This window comes from Carlito syrichta, unplaced genomic scaffold, assembly GCF_000164805.1.
Source record: "Carlito syrichta isolate Samal-C Ts95f unplaced genomic scaffold, Tarsius_syrichta-2.0.1 Scaffold313978, whole genome shotgun sequence".
Classification (NCBI taxonomy): domain Eukaryota; kingdom Metazoa; phylum Chordata; class Mammalia; order Primates; family Tarsiidae; genus Carlito; species Carlito syrichta.
Window position 1 is genome coordinate 113,308 of NW_007258074.1, and position 20,174 is coordinate 133,481.

Below are 20,174 nucleotides of genomic sequence, written 5' to 3' on the forward strand. Positions count from 1 at the left end.
GCCCGGCTGCGCCCCGGGCCGAGGCTGCAGACCCGGCCGCGCAGGGCCCGGACGGGGGACGCGACGTCGCCACACACGACGGGAGTTCACGATACACAGCGTTTGCTTTAAAGGATGTAACGCAGTCGCAGGAAGAAGGTAACAATACTAACACAAGAATCATCAAATTTTTGTTTGTTATCCATGTACAGCAACTAACTGCTTTACAAAAAAAGCAAAATAATACAATATATCATCACATGTATTTACAGTGTAGTAAATATACTTTTCTGTCAAATTTTACACAAACTATTTACAGGTGAATATACTGCATTAAAAAAAATGGTGTGGCTGACACTAAGTGAATCGTATGAGTCCATTGCATAACATTGATAAGACATGCTTCATTATGCCTGGGTGGGAGGTGGGGGATGTAGAAACAAAACCAAGAAAACGAAAACCCGGGACGCATCTGAAAGCCCCTGAAGCCCACGCCCCGGCTGGGCTGCCGGCCGGCCCTCGGCCTCGCCACCAGGACACCCGTCCCTGGCGGAGCCCCCTGCTCAGGGAGGTGTCCGCGCACCCGGCTCAGTCACGAGCCGGTGTGGAGTGAACGCAGGCTGGAGCCCCCGCGTGTCCTCCAGGCCAGCGCAGGCATTTGAGCTTGGCAAACGAGGGCGCACCCTCGGGCGGAGCCCTGGCATAACACGCAGCTGTGCACGACGGAAGCGTGACTGCGCTACAGTTTTCCTTTTTGAAAGGTCAGGGGAAGCGTCCTCAACCCAAAACAAATTACTTGTAACAAATCACTTGTCACGTTCTTCACAGAACTGACGACAAATTATGCAAATGCAAAAGGGGCAACTTGCTCTGACTTCAGAATTTCTTTTGTAGATTACAGGCATGTAGACTAAAAAAAGTGTTTCATTTCTCAGGGAACACAATGGTGAGAGATTTATCTCCTGTACATCTCAGTTACTTGGAAAGCTAGATTTTCCTCAAAAGCCAGAAGTTCTTTAAACAAGGTAAAGTTAAAACCTTAGTAAGATTTCAACTTTCCAGAATATACTGGTCAAAAGTATTTTTGCAGTTAAAAGAAGGCTGAATTTTGATTTGTGCAACACTGATCGATCAATTTTATGAGGTATGAAATACCATACCTTGTGAACTTGTTTATGGAAAGAGCAATATTTTTTAAAGTAAACCTTTAGAAATTTCTCTATTTTGATGGGAGAAGCAAAATAGCGCAACACCCACCATCGTATGCACTAAACCGACAAAGAAATAGAGGAAAACATCGAACAAAATGATTAAAAGCACACATTGCCTGCTCTTCCAGGGCCAAGAAGCCGACCTCTGCCCCAGAAGCCCTGGGCTGTGGGAGCCAGGACCAGGCAGCAGCTTGGCACCCTTGGCAAGCTGACCTCGTTCTAAACTCAGCTCTATTGTTAGCGTCTTTACAGTCTTAGCTGCTCTGTTATTAGAAACGTTTTCTTCCAAAGCAGCTTCTACAATAGTCAAAAACAAAAGTTAATTGCACCTGTCTTCAATATTTTCCAACAATTCTATGTTAAACTCACTCTTAATACTAAGTTTTTTCCTTTTATTTTGGCAAATGAGTCTTACTTTTTCCCAGGACTGTAAACAAATTAAAAAAATTAAATTCTTGTTATTTCTGAATATCAAAAGCAGTTTTATTTACATTAACATATTACATTGTTACTGTGTGGATAATGTGAAATGTGGTATATTATTAAAATCAGAACACTTAAATGTACCATGATTTACTGAGTTAGCTGTGGAGTTTAATTGACTGAAATCCACTTATGAAATAGCACTACAGGATCTCCCCTCCTCTCCCTGGGTGTCTTCCCCCAACCCCCAAAAGCCACTGCGTCTTAACATAGAGGAAACCTGGGAGTGTGGGGATAATATCTTTGTAATAAATGTGGTTTAGTTCTCGACTGGAACCTCCAGATCCTGATATGCTCACTGAAGTCCAATCACTATGCACACTGCAGGGACCGTGAAGAAACTGGATCTGCATGACCGCAGAAATTCCAGCACCATGACAGTCCACGCTGTCAGGGCAGCAGTGACTCTCAGGGTCCCATGGTCACACTGATGCAAGCTGACCAGTATGCTCACAGTGATTCTGTGCAGTTCTAGCAGACAGAACCCAAGTGTTTTGCTAATGAGATTCCTGATTTTTTGGAGGGGAGGGAGAAGATGAAAAGACATTTAAAGTACATCTCATCAAAAAAATTTATAATAATATACATCATACTCTAGGTTTCTTGGAAACTTATTTAACAAAATAAAAGTGTTAGCTCCTCTAAATGTCACGTACCATTCCATTTTGCTATGGAGCTAATGCAAACATCTATGAAAATTACCTTCTGGGAACAATTGTCAATACTTTGTTCACTGATTACCCTGCTCAGAATTATTTAGGAAAGAAGGGGAGGAGGGAAAAATGTATAATTACTATACTTAGTATAGTTTTGGCTTACAAAACAAACTAAAACAACCTTTAGCATATTTAAAGATTAAAAGATAATCAACAGGGGAAAAAAATAACCTCGTTTGGATGACTGAGTTTGGATAAGGCCTCAGAACCCATAGCTTTAGTTCGCTAATGTTAAGATATATGTGGTCACGCTTATTTTCCTGAAATTATTGCTAATACTCAAGTGTTAGTATTTTAAGAATCCACTACAAAATACTAAATCCCCTCCCCCAAAGTACCTCGCCTGTGGTTTTATGATGTGAAGTCACTGAGGTTTGACCTCTAGGATTCCTTCAGTTTTCTAAGATTGAAAAAAAAGTTCACAGCTAAAAGTCAGATTAAACATACTGGGGTTATATATTATTTCTCCCATAAGCTTCTATCTTGAAAACTGTAAATTAGACGAACACTTTACTTTGTATGATGGAGAAGGGGAAACCACAGAAGGCAGAGCTCTGTGTGAATGGCTTTCATAGCTGGCCAGTGGCAGCGGTACTTAAGAATTCATCTTCTCTCACAATTGGGATGTTCTCAGTTCAAGTTTTCTGACCTCCCACTCTCTCCGCGGTTGTTCTGAACACTTGTTTACATCAGATATATGCCAAAAGTAGAAGGAAAAAGCTAAAGAAAAAGCAGCATTAAATTTAGGCAATGCTTCCAAGACTTGATCATCTGGCAACATGGCAGACCGGATAGGTTCATTATAAAACAGAAGTGCAGCATCACAACATGTGGGGATGGGGCAAGGCTAGGGAGGGGTCACTAGTGAAGAGCCCATGTCAAGTTGGTTTAAAAAAGAAAGAAAGCAAGCTTCACACGATCTTCTTAATGCTATTACGTTTGAAACTGCCAGCACTTCTTTGCTTCTGCACTTGGCTTGCGGATCCGTGGCGAGTTCGTCCACTGTTACAGTGGCCAGTGGTAGGGGAGAGTTCAACGTTCTCCTTGTCGATTCCTGGAGAGAAACAGAAGCCAGTTACTCCCTCTCACTCTGTGTTAAGTTCCAGGACTGAATCTCTTTGCAGTCATGTGTCACTTAACAACGGGGATATGTTATGAGAAATGATAGTCCTTAGGTGGCTTTGTCCTGTGTGAGTATCATGGAGTACACTGCACAAACCTAGATGGTCTAGCCTACTGCACACCTAGGCTATATGGGATAGCCTGTTGCTCCAGGAGACAAACCCATGTAGTATGTTACTGTACTAAACACTGCAACACAATGATAGGCATTTGTGTATCTAGAGAGTAGAAATACGGCATTATAATCTGATGGGACCACCGTCTGTGCTCTGTTGCTGACTGGAATATTGTTATGTGGCGTATGACTGTATTTGTATATGAGATACAACCTGGCAAATTGTTTTTTTGCATATTTCAATAGTTAGCTGCTAGAGTGTTTATAAAGGCCTTGCCACACAGAAAACGTCACATTTTGTTAGGCAAAATTTGCTATCATAGCAGAAAATAGCAAAAGAAAAAAGAAAAGAGAAGTTGCAAGGAAAAGCTAGAGGCGGGCAGGTTTGAACTGAAAGAAAGGCCAGCAGCCACCAGGAAAGAGAGCTCCTTCCTCCAAACCATACCAGAAGCTTCCAGCAGAGGTCAGCCACATCCCCTTACTCAAGTTTTAAATGGAATACACTCTCCAGCAGCAGAAGGTATTGATCTTTCCAGCAAATTTGCCAATTCAAACAAAAGTCAGATGCTTTTTATTTTTAAATCACAGTGCCTGTCCCAAAGGAACTCAAATTTTCACTGAGAAAATAATATATCACGAAGGTCATGCTGTAGAGTCCTTGCTTCTTTCCAACTATGGTGAGTTATTTCACATTCTACAACCTTAAACAGATGCCATTTATTTATCTCACAGAGATTAAACCTCCACAATGAATTTTATAAATAATCAAAGTGGTAACTTCAGAAAGTAACCAGACACAAAACAAGACTTTTCTTTCTTTTTTTAACCTATCAGATTAGTAAAGATTACAAATTAGACAGGTAAGCCTTGAGAAGGTGATAGTGGTTATCTCCAGGGAATCAGTGACTGAAGGGACATGAGAGTGGATTCTTGGGGTACCAGTAATGTTCTGTTTCTTAATCTGAATGGTGGATTTTCAAGTGTGTTTACTTCTTAAAAGTACACATGATTTGCGCACTTTTCTGTTACACTTCAGTAAAACTTGCCCCCAAATTAGACTGACTGTCCTTACCTATGGTGTAACTTCTGGAAGGAGAGTAGACAGCTGAGGTGCATTGTAGCAGTTTGTATCAAAACGTAAATTACTGATATTTATTTAGTCTATTGCTGATGTATATTACTTATATATTTAATATATATTTACAGATGCAGAACAATGACCATAATTTTTGGAGTAGGAAGAAAAAAATATCCATGTACAGAAAAAAAGGCTGGGAAAACATTCACCAACATATTTTCCTTCTGGACGGCATGATTTTAGATAATTTTTACTTTATTCCTATTTTTTTTTTGAGTTAGAGTCTCATTCTATCACCCAGGCTGGAGGGCAGTGGCACGCTCCTGGCCACTGCAGCCTCGACCTGCTGGGCTCCGACGATCCTTCCACCTCGGCCTTCCAAGTAGCTGGAACTACAGGTGCGCGCTATCACAACCAGCTAATTTTTGATTTATTGTAGAGACAAGGTCTCGCCAAGTTACCCAGATGGGTCTCAAACCCGTGGGCTAAGCCAATCCTCTCACCTCGGCTTCCCAAAGTGCTGGGATTATAGGGTGAGCCATCGAGCCCGGCCACTTACTTTATTCTTAACTGTACCATATGAATTTTAAAATAATCATTAAATCTGAGAATGGGAAAGTTTCCACAAAAAGTAGTGATCCAAGTCAAGAAGTATTCACTGTGTTATAGAGCATGCATCCAACAGCAGTTAGTTGGCTCATGAACAGGAAATGAACTAGAGATGATCTCTCTAGGAGTCACACATGCTGCACTTGGATCCAGCCCTGAATTCAGCTCAGGGCGTCAAGCATCTACAAGCACAGAGCCTGATTTACAGAGATTTGCTGCCTTGAAGTTATCAAAGGAACGTGGGCATTTGTCAGTGACTGTTAAGAGCATGTGCACTATGCCAGGAATTTGAGTGCAGAGTTAAAATGTCAGCCACACCTCTCCAAAGCCAAGCACAGTTGAACCACCGCAGCCAACCTGCTCTAGCCTAATCCACTGTATGCACAGAAATGTGACTAGAAAATACAACCAACATTCACAGACCTTTTCTCTGTATAACAGAATTCCAGACAATTTTAATTCTCCTCTGCACATCTATCTGCATCTTTTCCAGAGCTATTTACGAAAGAAATAACAAAACTAAAAGCAGGTTGCTCACCATCTCCTAATTGTGCCTTAAACTTCTTTGTGCTGTGCCAACTCTTTAAATTGTCTTACCTATCTCTGCAAGACAGAATCAACCCATATTTTTTCCGCATCTCTATTTCTTTCATGAAACTTTTGCCTATACTATCACAACTTGTATATACATCTTATTTCCTCTGTTAGAGTAAAAGTACGTAGAAGGGCAAAAATCATCTATTAATCAATTCTTTCCCTATAAAATCTAGTTGATTATTTTTTCAACAAATTGAAAAAGTACTTTCAATAAACATTGATTAAACTGAATGCTTCATCTTTAAATGTGATGGCTGGATCACTGCAATTCAGAGCCATAAAGCATACGACCCCTGAACTCCAGGGGGTGATATCATATTTTTAGAAGCAAAGACAAAACTTTTCTTTTTCCCTTTGGTGTCCTCCATCTGAAATCATTATGAACCTGTCTGTGTATCTGACCTTTCCACTTCCTTAAATCTGCCTGAGGCTTATAGGTTCAAGTCCAATAGTTCTTTTATCTGGGGTTTTAGAAGGAAATCAGATTCAGGCACAACTAGGCCCTCAGAAAGACAAAGATTTAAGACAACTTGGAGGTGGCCATCAGGAGGGACACACAGCATGAAAGACCACCAGGAGGGGCTATGGCTCTCTGCCAGCAATCTGCCACCCTGGGCTCTTTCTTGTGTGTCTACCTCTGGTGCAGCCTTTCTACCATGGCTCACCAGATATGAGGGGGAAAAAGTCATTACATTGTAAGGTGGTGATGCTTCTGTTTGGGCACAAGGGCCTGCTCAGTGGTATTCTGAGGACTTAAAATTATATAAGCTGTAGTCATGTAGATTAAGTCACTGGGGTGAAGACATCTTTAAAGATATTCCATTTTCTGTTTTGTTTGGCAAAACCCCCCCAAACCTCAAAATAATAATGTAAAAAAGGCTTATTTATCTCCTGTCAAATGTTAAGGGTAAGAAGCAAGCTATGACCTCAACTATGTAAAGAAAAGAAACTGGAAGGAGTTTATTAACTGAAATGTTAATAAACAGTGATTATATCTTAGGATAGCAGCATTGTGGATGGTTTTTTCTTCCGTTCCCCCGCCCCCCCAACTTTCCAATTTTTTTTCCTAACAAGTCTGCTTATTAAAAGCTTTAAAGTATAGCTGACTTGTCAGCCTGTCACTCATGGTCAAAAGCATCAATGGTGTGGGAAAGGTTGATGTTCTATTTCTACTCTCAAATTCAACTTTCTTCTCAATTCAAGTCTTGTTTTTGGAATGTGTTTTCTTCCTCTTTAGTGACCCAATTCTGCAAGTCACACACAGGTAGATGTGGTGTACTTATGAGTCTAAGTTTGACTTTACAGCAAAGATGTTTTACTGTGAGGATCAAGGGAGAAACGAACAGAAGAGTCTTGGAGGGTCATTTAAAAAAAAGATTAAATATGTACTATATTTACACCAAAATACAGCATCTTGAAAGAGCCAAGTTAGTATGAAACAGAATGATCATCATAGTGTCTAGTTCTGGCATTTGAGTTTCTAAGCATAATTCTCACTTCTGAGAATTCTGGCAGCGTTCTTTTTACCCTCTAAAATTAAATCTGGAAATCTCTCTAGGAGCTAGTGAGGAACTCTGTCTTGACATTTTATAGGAAAAACTCTCAGGTTATCAGCCAGGCTGATAGAATTCATCAGCCAGGCTAATAGAATTCACTGTCATCCAGTGAAGACAGAATTCATCTTGCATGGGTACACGCTATGTTTTAAGCTGGTGAGAAGGCCTTGGCGCTGCACTTACCCTCATCAGAGCCCTTCTGAAGCTTTGTGCTCTGGTCTCTCTTTTCCCACTAGAAACTGGCTCTTCCTCCTGGTCCTTAGTGGGCGCAAAAGCAAACACCCAGAGGTGGCTGATGGAAACCCAGAGACTACTACTCAAAGGCCATAAAGCTAAAGCTTCTCTGGTCCTGATTTCCTAGTTTAAATTCCCCTACAGATATGCTGTGGTCAAACATGCAGTCGGGTATAAACATGTAGGGCAGAAGAAGCTGGAAATTCTCTGCAGCAGTAAATCTACAGCACTATGCTTCCGTGAATTGAGGTGGGTCCTGGAAAGCCAAAACCCTAAATAGAAGGTTCTACTGGCCAAAACTCAGTGAGTTGAGTAAGTAGGGAAAATTACTGTAAGATTCCATTATCACTACTAAAATTATATGTCTATCTCCCCTGCTAGAACTTGAGTTCCTTGAAGGCAGGTATCCCATTTTGTTTATTTTGACAATTGATGATATAGCTCCAACAGGACAGATCCTAAAACAATTTTTTAATCACCTATTTAAAAAAAACACCTTTGAGGATTGGTAGTAGTGGGAAACTGCCAAGGGAGGGAAGGTGCACACCTCATCAACAAGGGTACCTGCATAATGAACATTCATATACCTAACCCATATCTTTAAAAGAAAAAATTGGAAAAAACAAACAAACCTTTGGTTTCCCAAACTGGAACCTAACATTTTCATGAAATAATAAAATAATTGAATATCTTTTAGCTCTTGAGAAGCTGAGGGAAGATGGGTTGGGTAAATTGTTAGAAGTTATACTACACAAATGGTAGGCTGGTAAGACACAGCCTGAATCTCCCACACCCTGCATGGACGTACTAGCAGGTGACCTGACTGCCTTTTCTATCACAATGCAATATGGCAGGCTTGCCAGAAAACTCTTAATTACATGTATGGGCAGGCAAACATGTCAGAAGACCCAGGTTTGAGTCTTGGTTGAATCAGAACTATTTCATTATGGTTCATTCATTTTCTTTCTTTCCCTCCCTCGCTCCCTCCTTCCTTCCTTCATCATTTATTTATTTTTGAGTTGGAGTCTCACCCTGTTGCCCAGGCTGGAGTGCAGTAGTAACGCTCACGGACACAGCAGCCTCAACCTGCTGGGCTCAGGGGATCCTTCTGCCTCAGCCTCCCAAGTAGCTGGAACTACAGGCGTGCACTACCACGCCTGGCTTATGTTTTGATTTATTGTAGAGAAAGGGTCTCACCAAGTTGCCCAGGCTGGTCTTGTATCCCTGAGCTCAAGCAATCCTCTCACCTCGGCCTCTCAAAGTGCTGGGATTATAGGCTTGAGCTACCGCCCCTGGCCTTGTTCTAGTTCTTAATCTGGCAATTAAGGATAACAACAGACTCGCCTATTTCTTTTTCTTTTTTTTGAGTTGGAGTCTCACTCTGTCGCCCAGACTGGAGTGCAGTGGTAGCTTCCGGCCACCGTAGCCTTGACCTGCTGGGCTCCGGCGATCCTTTTGCCTCAGCCTTCCAAATAGCTGGAACTACAGGCGCATGCTACCACGCCTGGCTGATTTTTTTATTTATTGTAGAGATGAGGTCTCGCTGCCCAGGCAGGTCTCGAACTCTCGGGCTCAGGCAATCCACTTACCTCAGCCTCCCAAAGGCGCAGGATTACAGGCTGAGCCACCGAGCCCGGCGACTTGCCTATTTCAAAGGCTTTTTAGAAGAATCCAGATAAAATAGTCCATGTGAAGACATTTTGCACATAGATAAAATAATTACAAATTAAGATGCTCCTAATACTTGAAGTAAAAAAGACCAGGTTATATACTGAGTTTTAAAACAAACACATAGTACTTGAATTTTGTGCTGGAATTTGTAAAATTACTGAAGCTAATATAAATAAAATAAAAATATAATAAATCTTAGAAGAAAAGATAACTTTGGCTCTTTCTTTCTTTTAAGCTGAAGTCTCACTTTGTTGCCCAGGTTTGGAGTGCAGTGGCACGATCACGGCTCACTGCAGCCTCAATCTCCTGGGCTTAGATGATCCTTCTGCCTCAGCCTCCTAAGTAGCTGAGACTACAGGCATATGTCACCATGCCCGGCTAGTTTTTAAAAATTTTTGTAGAGACAAGGTCTTGCTATGTTGCCTAAGCAGGTCTTGAACTCCTGGGCTCAAGCAATCCTCCTGCTTAAGCCTCCCAAAGTGTTGGGATTACAGGTGTGCGCCACCATGCCCGGTTTAGCTTGTTCTTAAACTATACAATAAATACATTCATGGAGACGTATTAAATATATATTTAGAAATGCTTTTCATTTTGAGCTAGATATACAAAATTGTAACTATAAGAATTAAAACTTTTTAACGGACTTTCACCAATTGCTAACACTTCTTTTTCTATTTTGGTCTAATCTTTCTATACAATAATTACAGGAGAATAAAAGAAAGAAAAGGGATATTCTATACATTAAACACAAGCAGGTCACATTTTTTCTTCTTCTTCTTTTTTTTGAGTTGGAGTCTCACTCTGTTGCCCAGACTGGAGTGCAGTGGCCGCTCCTGGCCACCACAGCCTCGACCTGCTGAGCTCCAGCGATCCTTCTGCCTCAGCCTTCCAAGTAGCTGGAACTACAGGCGTGCACTACCACGCCTGGCTAATTTTTGATTTATTGTAGAGATGAGGTCTCGCCAAGTTGCCCAGGCGGGTCTTGAACCCACTGGCTCAGGCAATCCACTCACCTCAGCCTCCCAAAGCGCGGGATTACAGGCTGAGCCACTGAGCCCGGCTGTCACATTTTTTCTTCTTAGTCTTATTGCTAATTAATGCCCATATTCCTTTTTCTAAACACAGATGACAGAGAGGTTAGCCAGCTTTAAATTCTAAGGAAACACCAAGGTTGGCTTTATATTTGGGAAAACAACTACTTCCTAAACTAAACACATCGTCACCAAACCACGTATCCTGCCTTTTCTCCATAGGCCGACTCTCCCTTGAGCTTCTTGGTGTCCTGCCTGGGTTGGTCCAAGGCCATGGCTCGAGGCAAGTAGCGCAGCTCCCTCAGGAGACAGGAAACACATGGGCCCTGCGGCTCCAGAAGTGCCAGACCCTAGGAAGTAAGGCCTCTACAAGTTCCTCAGGTGTCTAATCCAGACTAAGCACACAAGGACTGGCAGGTGTAGTCTCATGCCGTGTGCCCAGGATAAATGCGAGGGAGGAGCAGTGTTTCATGCAAGATGATGAAAGGAGAGAGTACCTTGATGAGGGAACAGCTGCATGAAAACTGCGGATTTAGAGCAAGGCAGAGAAGCTTCACAGACAGAATGAGAGAAAACACAAAGTGAGAGATATCCAACGAGATTTTAAAAAAGGGTGAAACATGACTAGATACTGGATAACAATTATTATGTTATTTGGTTTGCAGAAGGAATCTGGTTTTAATTATTGAATTCTGATCATTAATTTCATAGATATTCATAAGTAAATTATAGAACTTACAATTCCTACAGAATGTATTTCTACCACTTATTTTAGAATTAAGAACTTTAGTTTAAATTAAGAATTAAACTGAACGAGTTGAAAAATTAGCAGGAATTAGAAGAAGCAATTGCTCAACTAAAGTTATTTTTCTCCTTTAAACACAGGTTAATAGCAAAGAAAAAGAAGGAAAGCAAATCAAGAAAAAAATTAAATAAGGCTCTAGTGATACCATATACAGTTCTCTAAACATTAAAATCATTTCAGAGCTCTTATGTGGTCTCAAAATAAAGAGGTTTAAGTCTCTTTCAAGAAGGCCAAGCTCAGGGGCTCACACCTATAATCCCAGCACTTTTGGGAGGCCAAGGTAGGAGGACTGTCTGAGCCCAGGAGTTCAAGACCAGCCTAGGCAACATAGTAAGACCTCGTCTCTACAAAAAATATAACAATTAGCCAGGTGTGGTGGCACATGCCTGTAGTTCCAGTGACTCAGGAGGCTGAGGTGGAAGGATTACCTGAGCCTAGGAGTTTGTGGCTAAGGTAAGCCGTGATCATGCTACTACACTCCAGCCTGGGAGACAAAGTGAGACCCTGACTTAAAAAAAAAAAAAAAAAAAAAAGAGTTTTGATGAAATAACCCCCTGTACACACCAATATCAGCACTATTGATTAAAGAATACTTATGATTACTCCCTGATCCATCTAGTTTCCCAGGAGGGAGGTCTGTATTACAGAAGCAAAATGAGAGAATGATTGACAGGCTTGGATGAAGCTCAAATATAGAGTAGAAGAAATTCAAGTATGTCTTTGTTCTAAAAAATTCATGTTTCAATAATAACAGTAAAATGAACTAATAAAAAATGCTAAATACTTTTTTTCAAGTCAAAAACATTTAAATAGATCACAGCTTACTTGTTTTTGTTAAAAAAAAAAAAACTCACATTTTTTGAAGTCAAAATGTCTTATAAAACGTTTGCGATAATTATTACCTGATTCTTCTACCCAAATATCCCTTTGAATCAGAATACTTTATAGTAGTAAGTACAAGTATCAAAAGAGGTCAAAAGAGTTATCTGGGTACACTTTACGGCCCATACTGTTTTGAAATCGATTAGAAGCAGGTGTCATATGCTAAGAGCCCCTTGCATATAGTAAACAATGCATATCTATAGGATAAATACCTGGAATTTTGATTATCTTATATTGATAGTACTGATCTTGTACTTAAAAGTCAAATAAACTGTATATACTTAGAATTTGCTACATATGGATCAGAAGGAAATAACTTTAACTTAAAGCCCAGTACTGAGATCTATGGGTAAAAACTGTCAAGTTCTTGGTGATCGGGGCTTCTCATCTTTAAATGCCCCAGAATGCCTAACTTATACCTAAACAATAGGTGTTAAATGTTTATTGAAATAAATTACAATGTGAAGAATATTAGGAGATCCTGATACAGCACAAATTAAATTTTTTAATACTTTGGAAATAGATCCACTTAATTTCTTTTTGATAAGTACTAAACCCATTTAACTCCAACTGGATCTTTATTTCTAATGTACTTGCTCTTTGAAATGTAAAGAGGATGCAAGGAGACTGTACTTGAAATATATACTTGAAATAAAATGGTTTATATAGAAGCAATCAAAATATGACTTTAGCCAAGCGTGGTGACTCAGGCCTGTAATCCCAGCACTTTGGGAGGCAAAGGCGGGAGGATTGCCTGAGCCCAGGGTTTTGAGACCAACTTGGGCAACTTGGCGAGACCTTGTCTCTACAATAAATAAAAAAATTAGCTGAGTGTGGTGGTGTTCACCTGTAGTCCCAGCTACTCAAGAGGCTGCTGTGGAAGGATTGCCTCAGCCTAGCAGGTGGAGGCTGCAGTAGCAATGACCATGCCATTGCACTCCAACCTGGGTGACAGAGTGAGACTCTGACTAAAAAAAATATATATGATTTTATATACACTGGGTCCTGGGTACAGTACCTTGGCTCCACTGATGCCAAGTTTATTTTCTACTAGGGAGGGATTCAAAAGACAATCATTTATGTATTTTTAGATGTAGGGATGGACAAGTGGTCTATGGTGATTTTTGGAGGTGACTGCCTTATGCAAGTGACCATCACCCACTTCCTCAAAACTAGTAACAAATGAAGTACCACCAACATTTTTTATTTACATAAGGCCAATTGCTGGGGAAGGAGGATGGAGGTTTATGAATCTCTTATCTTGTTGATTTGTTAGCAGACAATGTTGGAGAACAAACAAAAATACAGCTTAGCAGCTGATCCTGCTACACACCAAAGATCTAAAAAGCAGAGTCTTGCACTGACATGAAAAATTTGCAGCAAAGGGCTGACTTTGTGCAGATCAGTAACTTTTGCTTTTTGAAATAGAGTCTTCATCGGCTTCAATCTCAGTCGACTGGATGCAGGTTGATGCTGGGTAATTTGATGGCAAGTCACACTTAAGTTCCATTTCAGGAACTTTAAATATTCTTTAAATATGACTGCTTGGGATTTGGTTGCTGGGAGTGGAAATAAGGAAATATTTTGGTTTCTATACAACTAAATAGCAAAGTTGAAATGCTGGACCAAGTTAGGAATCTGGAAAAGATTCATCAGCAAACTCAGCATTCCATAAAGAAATGAGGAGATAAGGACATAAGATTACATAAAGCTAAATGAAGCAATACACCTACTTACAAAGTATCAACTATTACCTTTAAGAGGTATTTCATAAGAGGAAATGACAAAAACACAATCATTAGGTACACAGATAAAACAGGATCCCTTTGTGAGGATGGGGCCACAATTTAGAGAGACAAATGGATTTTGTGGGAGAGTAAAGTTACTTTTGAAAAGATAAACTTGGCCAGGTGTGGTGGTTCACACCTGTAATTCCAGCAATTTGGGAGGCGGAGGCAAGAAGATTGCCTAAGCCCAGGGGCTCAAGACTAGCCTGGGCAATTTGGCAAGACCTCATCTCTACAATAAATCGAAAAATTAGTCAGGTGTGATGGCACATGCCTACAGTTCCAGCTACTTGGAAGGCTGAGGCAGAAGGATCACCTGAATCCAGCAGGTCGAGGCTGGGTGGCCATGAGCATGTCACAGCACTTCAGCAGCAACAGAGTGAGACTCTGACAAAACAAAGAAAGAAAAGAAAGAAAAGAAAGAAAAGAAAGGAAGGAAGGAAGGAAGGATAAACCCTTTCTCCAAAAAACATGTAGTAAATAATCTGACAAACCAGAGGTCACACAATTTAGATACAGGAAAAGCTGAACACCATTATTCTACTTCATTGATTTGATTACTTTTAAAGCTTCAGTTTCTTTTGTGAATAGTCAGAGATTTCCTGGGTGCAATAGTCTACTCAGGCACCATTTTTGGAGAATTACTGGAGGTGACATCATTGGTTTAAAACTGTAACCAGCTGGGTGTGGTGGCTCACATCTGTAATCAGCACTTTGAGAGGTGGAAGCAAGAGGATTGCCTGAGGCCAGGGGTTTGAGACCAACCTGGGTAACTTGGTGAGACCTCGTCTCTACAATAAAAAAATTAGCCAGGCATGGTGGCGTGTACCTGTGGAGCCAGCTACTTGGAAGGCTGAGACAGAAGGAACACCTGAGCCCAGCAGGTTGGGCCTGCGGTGGCCATGAGCAGCATGCCACTGCACTCCAGCCTGGGCAACAGTGAGACTCTGACTCAAAAAAAAACCCCCCCCCCCAAAAAAAAACTGTAACCAAAATTATACATGCTATTCTGATTTTAATAAACAACTCTAAGAGATTGAAGAATGAGACTGTTTTACAAAAAGCAAATGATGTAGCAAATGTCCAACCAACAATGGACATAAGCAACTAATCCACTAGCAGGGGAACCTGGGATGGCACTGTATTCTCAACCAGATTATTTAACTGTCTCCATTAGTGGAAGAGGGTAGGCAGAAATCCTCCTAACAATTAGTCTGGGTTTAAAACTTCAATAAAAACAACTAATCATTTTGACATGTTTAATACCACTTTAGTAGTCCAAGAGGCAAAAATTTGGTCAAAATGAATCAAACATTAAAAAAAAAACCAGGTCAAATATAGACAGAGTGTACTCATTTTATAACTGTGATCAACTATAGTGCTCAACTATTATAAACAACAAATAACCCAGAAAATAGCTCTATAGAAGAAAAGAAATGGTGGATTTAAGGAAAGGTATACAGAAATAATGAGAAATAAACAAACAAATACATGAAGGAAAGAGGGAAAGGAACATACACAGACAGATAATTAGACAGCCAGCCATGGAAGTAATGAATGTGATAGAAGAGCACTGGCCTTGACTCTAGATAAGAGCTGTGTACTAAAGCAATTAACTTGATCCTTCTAAAACTCAGTCTCATCACTGCACACAACATTGTGAGCCTAGCACTAAATTACCTGCATGGTCCCCAGTTCCAAAATGCTAAGAGTTTATTGGGGCTGAGGGAGGGAAGGAAGGAAGGAATTCAGTGGCTGCAAAATCTGGAAGAAAGTAAATTTTAAGTTTTGCCCTGGTCTTTGCAGTTGAAATACTGCTGGTCTGATATCATACTTGGAGAAACAATGTCCAAGAGAATAAGCAGCAGAGGGCAAACAAACATGGCTATATGGGGGAAAAAAGCTGGCGAGAGACTTCTCTTATTTCTTGGGGGAAAAAGGATTAACTCTAAGATAGCTAATAAATGCTGAAATAAATAGCTTGTTTCCTCTGCTGACAAAAGCTTAATAACTGAACAGCTATCTCACATAACTGTTTACAATATTGATTGGGTATTATACTTGCCAAATTCTTCAGAACCTTCAAAACTATATACATTGAAATGTTCATGCAAAACTATGATCATAAGCTGGAACTTCTATTTATACATCCTAACCATCATAGAATAGTTATTATTTGATTTTTTGAAAAAGAAAATCCACACTAACAATTAAAAGAACTGTAAGAACTTTTCCTTACAGAATGATGTTTCAGAAGTGAATTTTTCAGATAATGTAATTTTAAACAGAAAACATGACCATAACAAAAGCCTTCCTTCATTACTCACTGTCACAACACACATAACAGAGTAAGTTCTGTAATGAACACTACCACCAGTGTCGATCAGAGCTGTATAAAACCACTGACTCCAACACTGAGTGGGTTCAGAGTTCTGTAGGCTTGCCATTTCTTCCATCTTGCTCATCTCAGTCCCACCTGAGCTATTAGCTATTAATATTTCTCATTGTGTTTACCTCCAAGTTGCATGTTGAACTGGTATACTTTCCCCACTTGGAACTTCCAGTAACTCTACAGTAAGGAGTATGTTTATGGGTTTTAAGAGGCTATTTTTCAGAGATGACTTTTTCTGTTTGGTTATATATTTACTTTCAGAGTTTCAGGTTGGTCTATGGATGGCTGAGTTCTTGCTGGCAGGAAGGAAGTGGGGTACTATTAAATTTTATGTGTGTGTATGAGTGTTTTGAATACAGTATGCTGTATCAGAGACACAGAAGCCCTTGGGGCAATGTTAGTATATCTAGTAAAGGAATTATAGTTCTGTTCACTTACAGAGTAAAGTGGCTTTGGTTGCTCTTCTTGTCTAAACTCCAAAAACTTATCAACATTGGAGTACTATGTAGACATTTTAACATTTCACTGTCTTATGTACATCTTGTTTGAAAGTAAAAAGTTTTATAGAATTACAAAATTCAAGTCAGCTACAAGGTAAAGAAGAAATATAAGGTGAATCTCATGAGGAAAAGGAGCAAAATCTGCAATAAACTGATCAAAAGGGAATTCCTAATGTTGGTATCTTAATATTATCACTCAAAGTCATATGAAGATCATATTTACTGACCTGGGGAATGCTGGGAAGTTGCAAGTGAGGTCATGGAATTAGAGAGGTTAAGGTTGGCAGTGATACTAAGCTGGCTCTGCAGTGCAGGAGGGTAAGGAGATGTGGGTGTCAGGAGGGACTCCTCACTGGTTTCTTCATCAATTCCAGGCAAGTACGTGTCAATCAAGGCATCAAGAAACTTAACAATAAGCTCAGCATAGTCTGGAATTTGTGTTTGCTGTAATGGAAAATAGGAAATTATTTTAGCTCCTTAAAAAAAAAAAATCCCCTCTGAAGCCAAAAAAGATTGATTCAATTTTTGTTTTGGGCTTAATTTACTATTTTTCTTGCTTTGTTTCTATTACTTATCCTTTAAAAGAGGAGGGGAGTAATATTTATAGGCTACTATAGGACTTACAACAGGGAATTTTATTCAGCCTACACTTAAAGCTTCCAGATGAGCCTGCAATTTCTGAACGCCATGCATAAGACAGACTGGATTTAATACTGAGACAATACAATCATCAGGAATGATGTCGAGCCAATTTTCCAAAACAAAGAAAATGAGCAGAGCATCATCATTCCAGACACCGTGAGGGGCGCAGAGGGTTACTGCCAATTCAACTGCAAACACTCCTGTTATGATATACTTATTTCTGTGATTCAGGCCTACTTTTTTTAATGACAACCTTTGCATGTCAGCAGATATTCAGTAATAGTGAAATGAAATACCCAATTCTTGAAATTTGAACAAGGTTTAGATAATTCATATTGGTTTAGCACCCCCCGTATCTAGAACACTGCCCTAGAAACTGCTCAGGGAAGAAATAGAAGTCCTGCCTTCAAGGAACTTAAATCACTTTGGAGAGAGACCAGATACAGAGAAAATAATTAAACATGTGTTATGTATGTAGCACCGTATCTGCTAATGCCAATCAAGGAACAAAGTGAACAGGAGTAAATGAGGATAAATCCAGAGAAGAATGCATCTGATCCAACAGGCTGGAAGTAAAAGTGTTTTCACGAAATAGATTTTAACCATGGGTAATGCTCCTTGCTACTCGAACACACAAGGAACTAAGAACAGAAAAGTTTCACAGAAGTTCATCACACCCTTCTGGAAAGTTGAGCATCAATTGAGGATTTTTGTTGTTGTTGTTGTAATAATGACTATACAAACATATTAAAGGTGCTGCCTCTTAGAAAAAATTTTGTGGTGAAAACTTTTAATAAAAACAACACATTTATTGTGGTCACTATTCTGTTTCTCAGCATATTATGTGTTCTTAAAGCAGGCACACAAATATGGACAAAAACTTTTGTTATGTCAAAAGTTAGAGAGGAATGTATTTTCTTACCTTTGAAAAGGGTCCTGCAAACCGCCACAAGCCATTAAAACCAAAACCTGCAACAAATCAAATGTTACTCTGTAACAAGCGATACATCTTTTAATTGTAACAGAAATTAAGTAAGTTGCATAGTTAATGATATATAAAACCTATGCACACACTAAAACATTATTATTCTTATTTATTTTTTTGGCGACAAGTTCTCACTGTTACCCAGGTTAGAGCATAGTCTTGAACTCTGGAGCTCAAGCATTCCTCCCACCTTAGTTTCCCAAATAGTTGGGATTACAGGTATGCCCCACCACATCTGGCTAATTAAAAAAAATTTTTTTTGTAGAGATGAGGCCTCACTACGTTGCCCAGGTCAGTCTAAGCAATCTTCTCACCTTAGTCTCCCAAGGCACTGGGATTCAAACACTTTATTTATTTTTAAATTGATTTTTTTTTCAGTCGAAGTTTTACTCTGTCGCCCAGGCTAGAGTATAGTGGCATGCTCACGGTCATCATAGCCTCCATCTAGTGGGCTCAGACAATCCTTCTGCCTCAGCCTTCCAGGTAGCTGGAACTACAAGTACATGCCACCACGACTGGCTAATTTTTTTTTTTAATTGTAGAGACCAGTTGTCCAGACTGGTCTTGAATCCCTAGGCTCAGGCAATCCTTCAAAGTACTAGAATTACAGGAAGAAGCCACTGTGCCTGGCTAAAACACTTTTAAAAAGAATCAGTGCCAAAGCAGACTAAAACTTACTTAAAATATACTCAGTATAAAACCAGATTTTAATAAAAAAAAAAGCTGTCAACCAGTTATACTGCACACATAATTAAGAGAGTCAGAAAATGGCATACAGAAAGAAAAGTGTGAACAAGGCTATCCCTTATAAATAATTCTGAAGTCAATGCATGCTCCAACAGCGTACAAGTTAGCAAGTTCACCAACCACCTTCTCCCGACACATTTATTTACTTTGCAGATAAGATGTCTGGTATTGTGGTGGGGATTCTTCATGGTAGACCACACTCTGCACAATTCCATGAATTGGATTTAACAAATTTGGATCTTGGCACAAGGACAGCAGGGTATTGATCTTAGAGTCCAACAAATTGTGCCTAAAAAAAATTAGATGTCAACAGAGGAACATTTTAGCAGAAAACTAAATGAAAATGAATACTGGAAAACATAATATATATTCCCAGAACAATATGCCAAAATTGCTTTTTACTTTCTGATGCATTTCTACATTTTCCAAATTTTCTATAATGAACATGTGTGTATGTTTGCTTTTTGGATTTGTCTTTTGTTTTGTTTTTAGTCATCAGAGAAAATATGATACAAACAACTAGTCATGTCAAGTAGCCACATTTAACTATAGATGGTAAAAATGACAGGCCTAACTCTATAAAATTCTAAATTTAAAAAAAAGATTAACAATAAAAAAGGAAAAGAATCACATGATATAGAAGGCCTACATTAGGAATAGAATTTCTCAAGTTTCTTTGGGTTATTTAAATTTGAAAACTTTGAGACTAATATTATTTTAGCCCTTATGAAAGAATAAGATGCTCTTCACAAACACTAGTCTTAGCCTCCACTTAAACCCATGATTTCAAAGCTAAAATCACTCTCACGCTCTCTCACTTCCCCCTCTTTGCAACCAGTGCATGTTACTAGGTAATACTTTTCCTAAGCTTTTTTTTTTTTGAGTTGGAGTCTCACTCTGTCACCCTGACTGGAGTGCAGTGGCTGCTCCCGGCCACCGCAGCCTCAACCTGCCAGGCTCTGGCGATCCTTCCGTAGCTGGAACTACAGGCACGTGCTACCACGCCCGGCTAATTTTTGATTTATTGTAGAG

The 20,174-nt window shown here is 39.7% G+C and overlaps 1 protein-coding gene across 3 annotated transcripts in view; it reads right to left on the minus strand.

Moving 5' to 3' along the window:
- Positions 1 to 157: 157 nt before the first annotated feature.
- Positions 158 to 20,174, minus strand: part of NF1 (neurofibromin 1) — a 200,159-nt gene continuing 180,142 nt past the window's right edge. For all 3 annotated transcript variants that reach the window (XM_021718895.1, XM_021718894.1, XM_021718893.1), the window contains 4 exons: positions 19,289 to 19,431; positions 18,333 to 18,379; positions 16,996 to 17,212; positions 158 to 3,443 (listed from right to left, as the gene is read on the minus strand). In XM_021718895.1, coding sequence (XP_021574570.1) covers positions 3,301 to 3,443; positions 16,996 to 17,212; positions 18,333 to 18,379; positions 19,289 to 19,431 — 550 coding nt within the window. In that variant the 3' untranslated portion in view covers positions 158 to 3,300. The remainder of the gene's footprint in view (positions 3,444 to 16,995; positions 17,213 to 18,332; positions 18,380 to 19,288; positions 19,432 to 20,174) is intronic.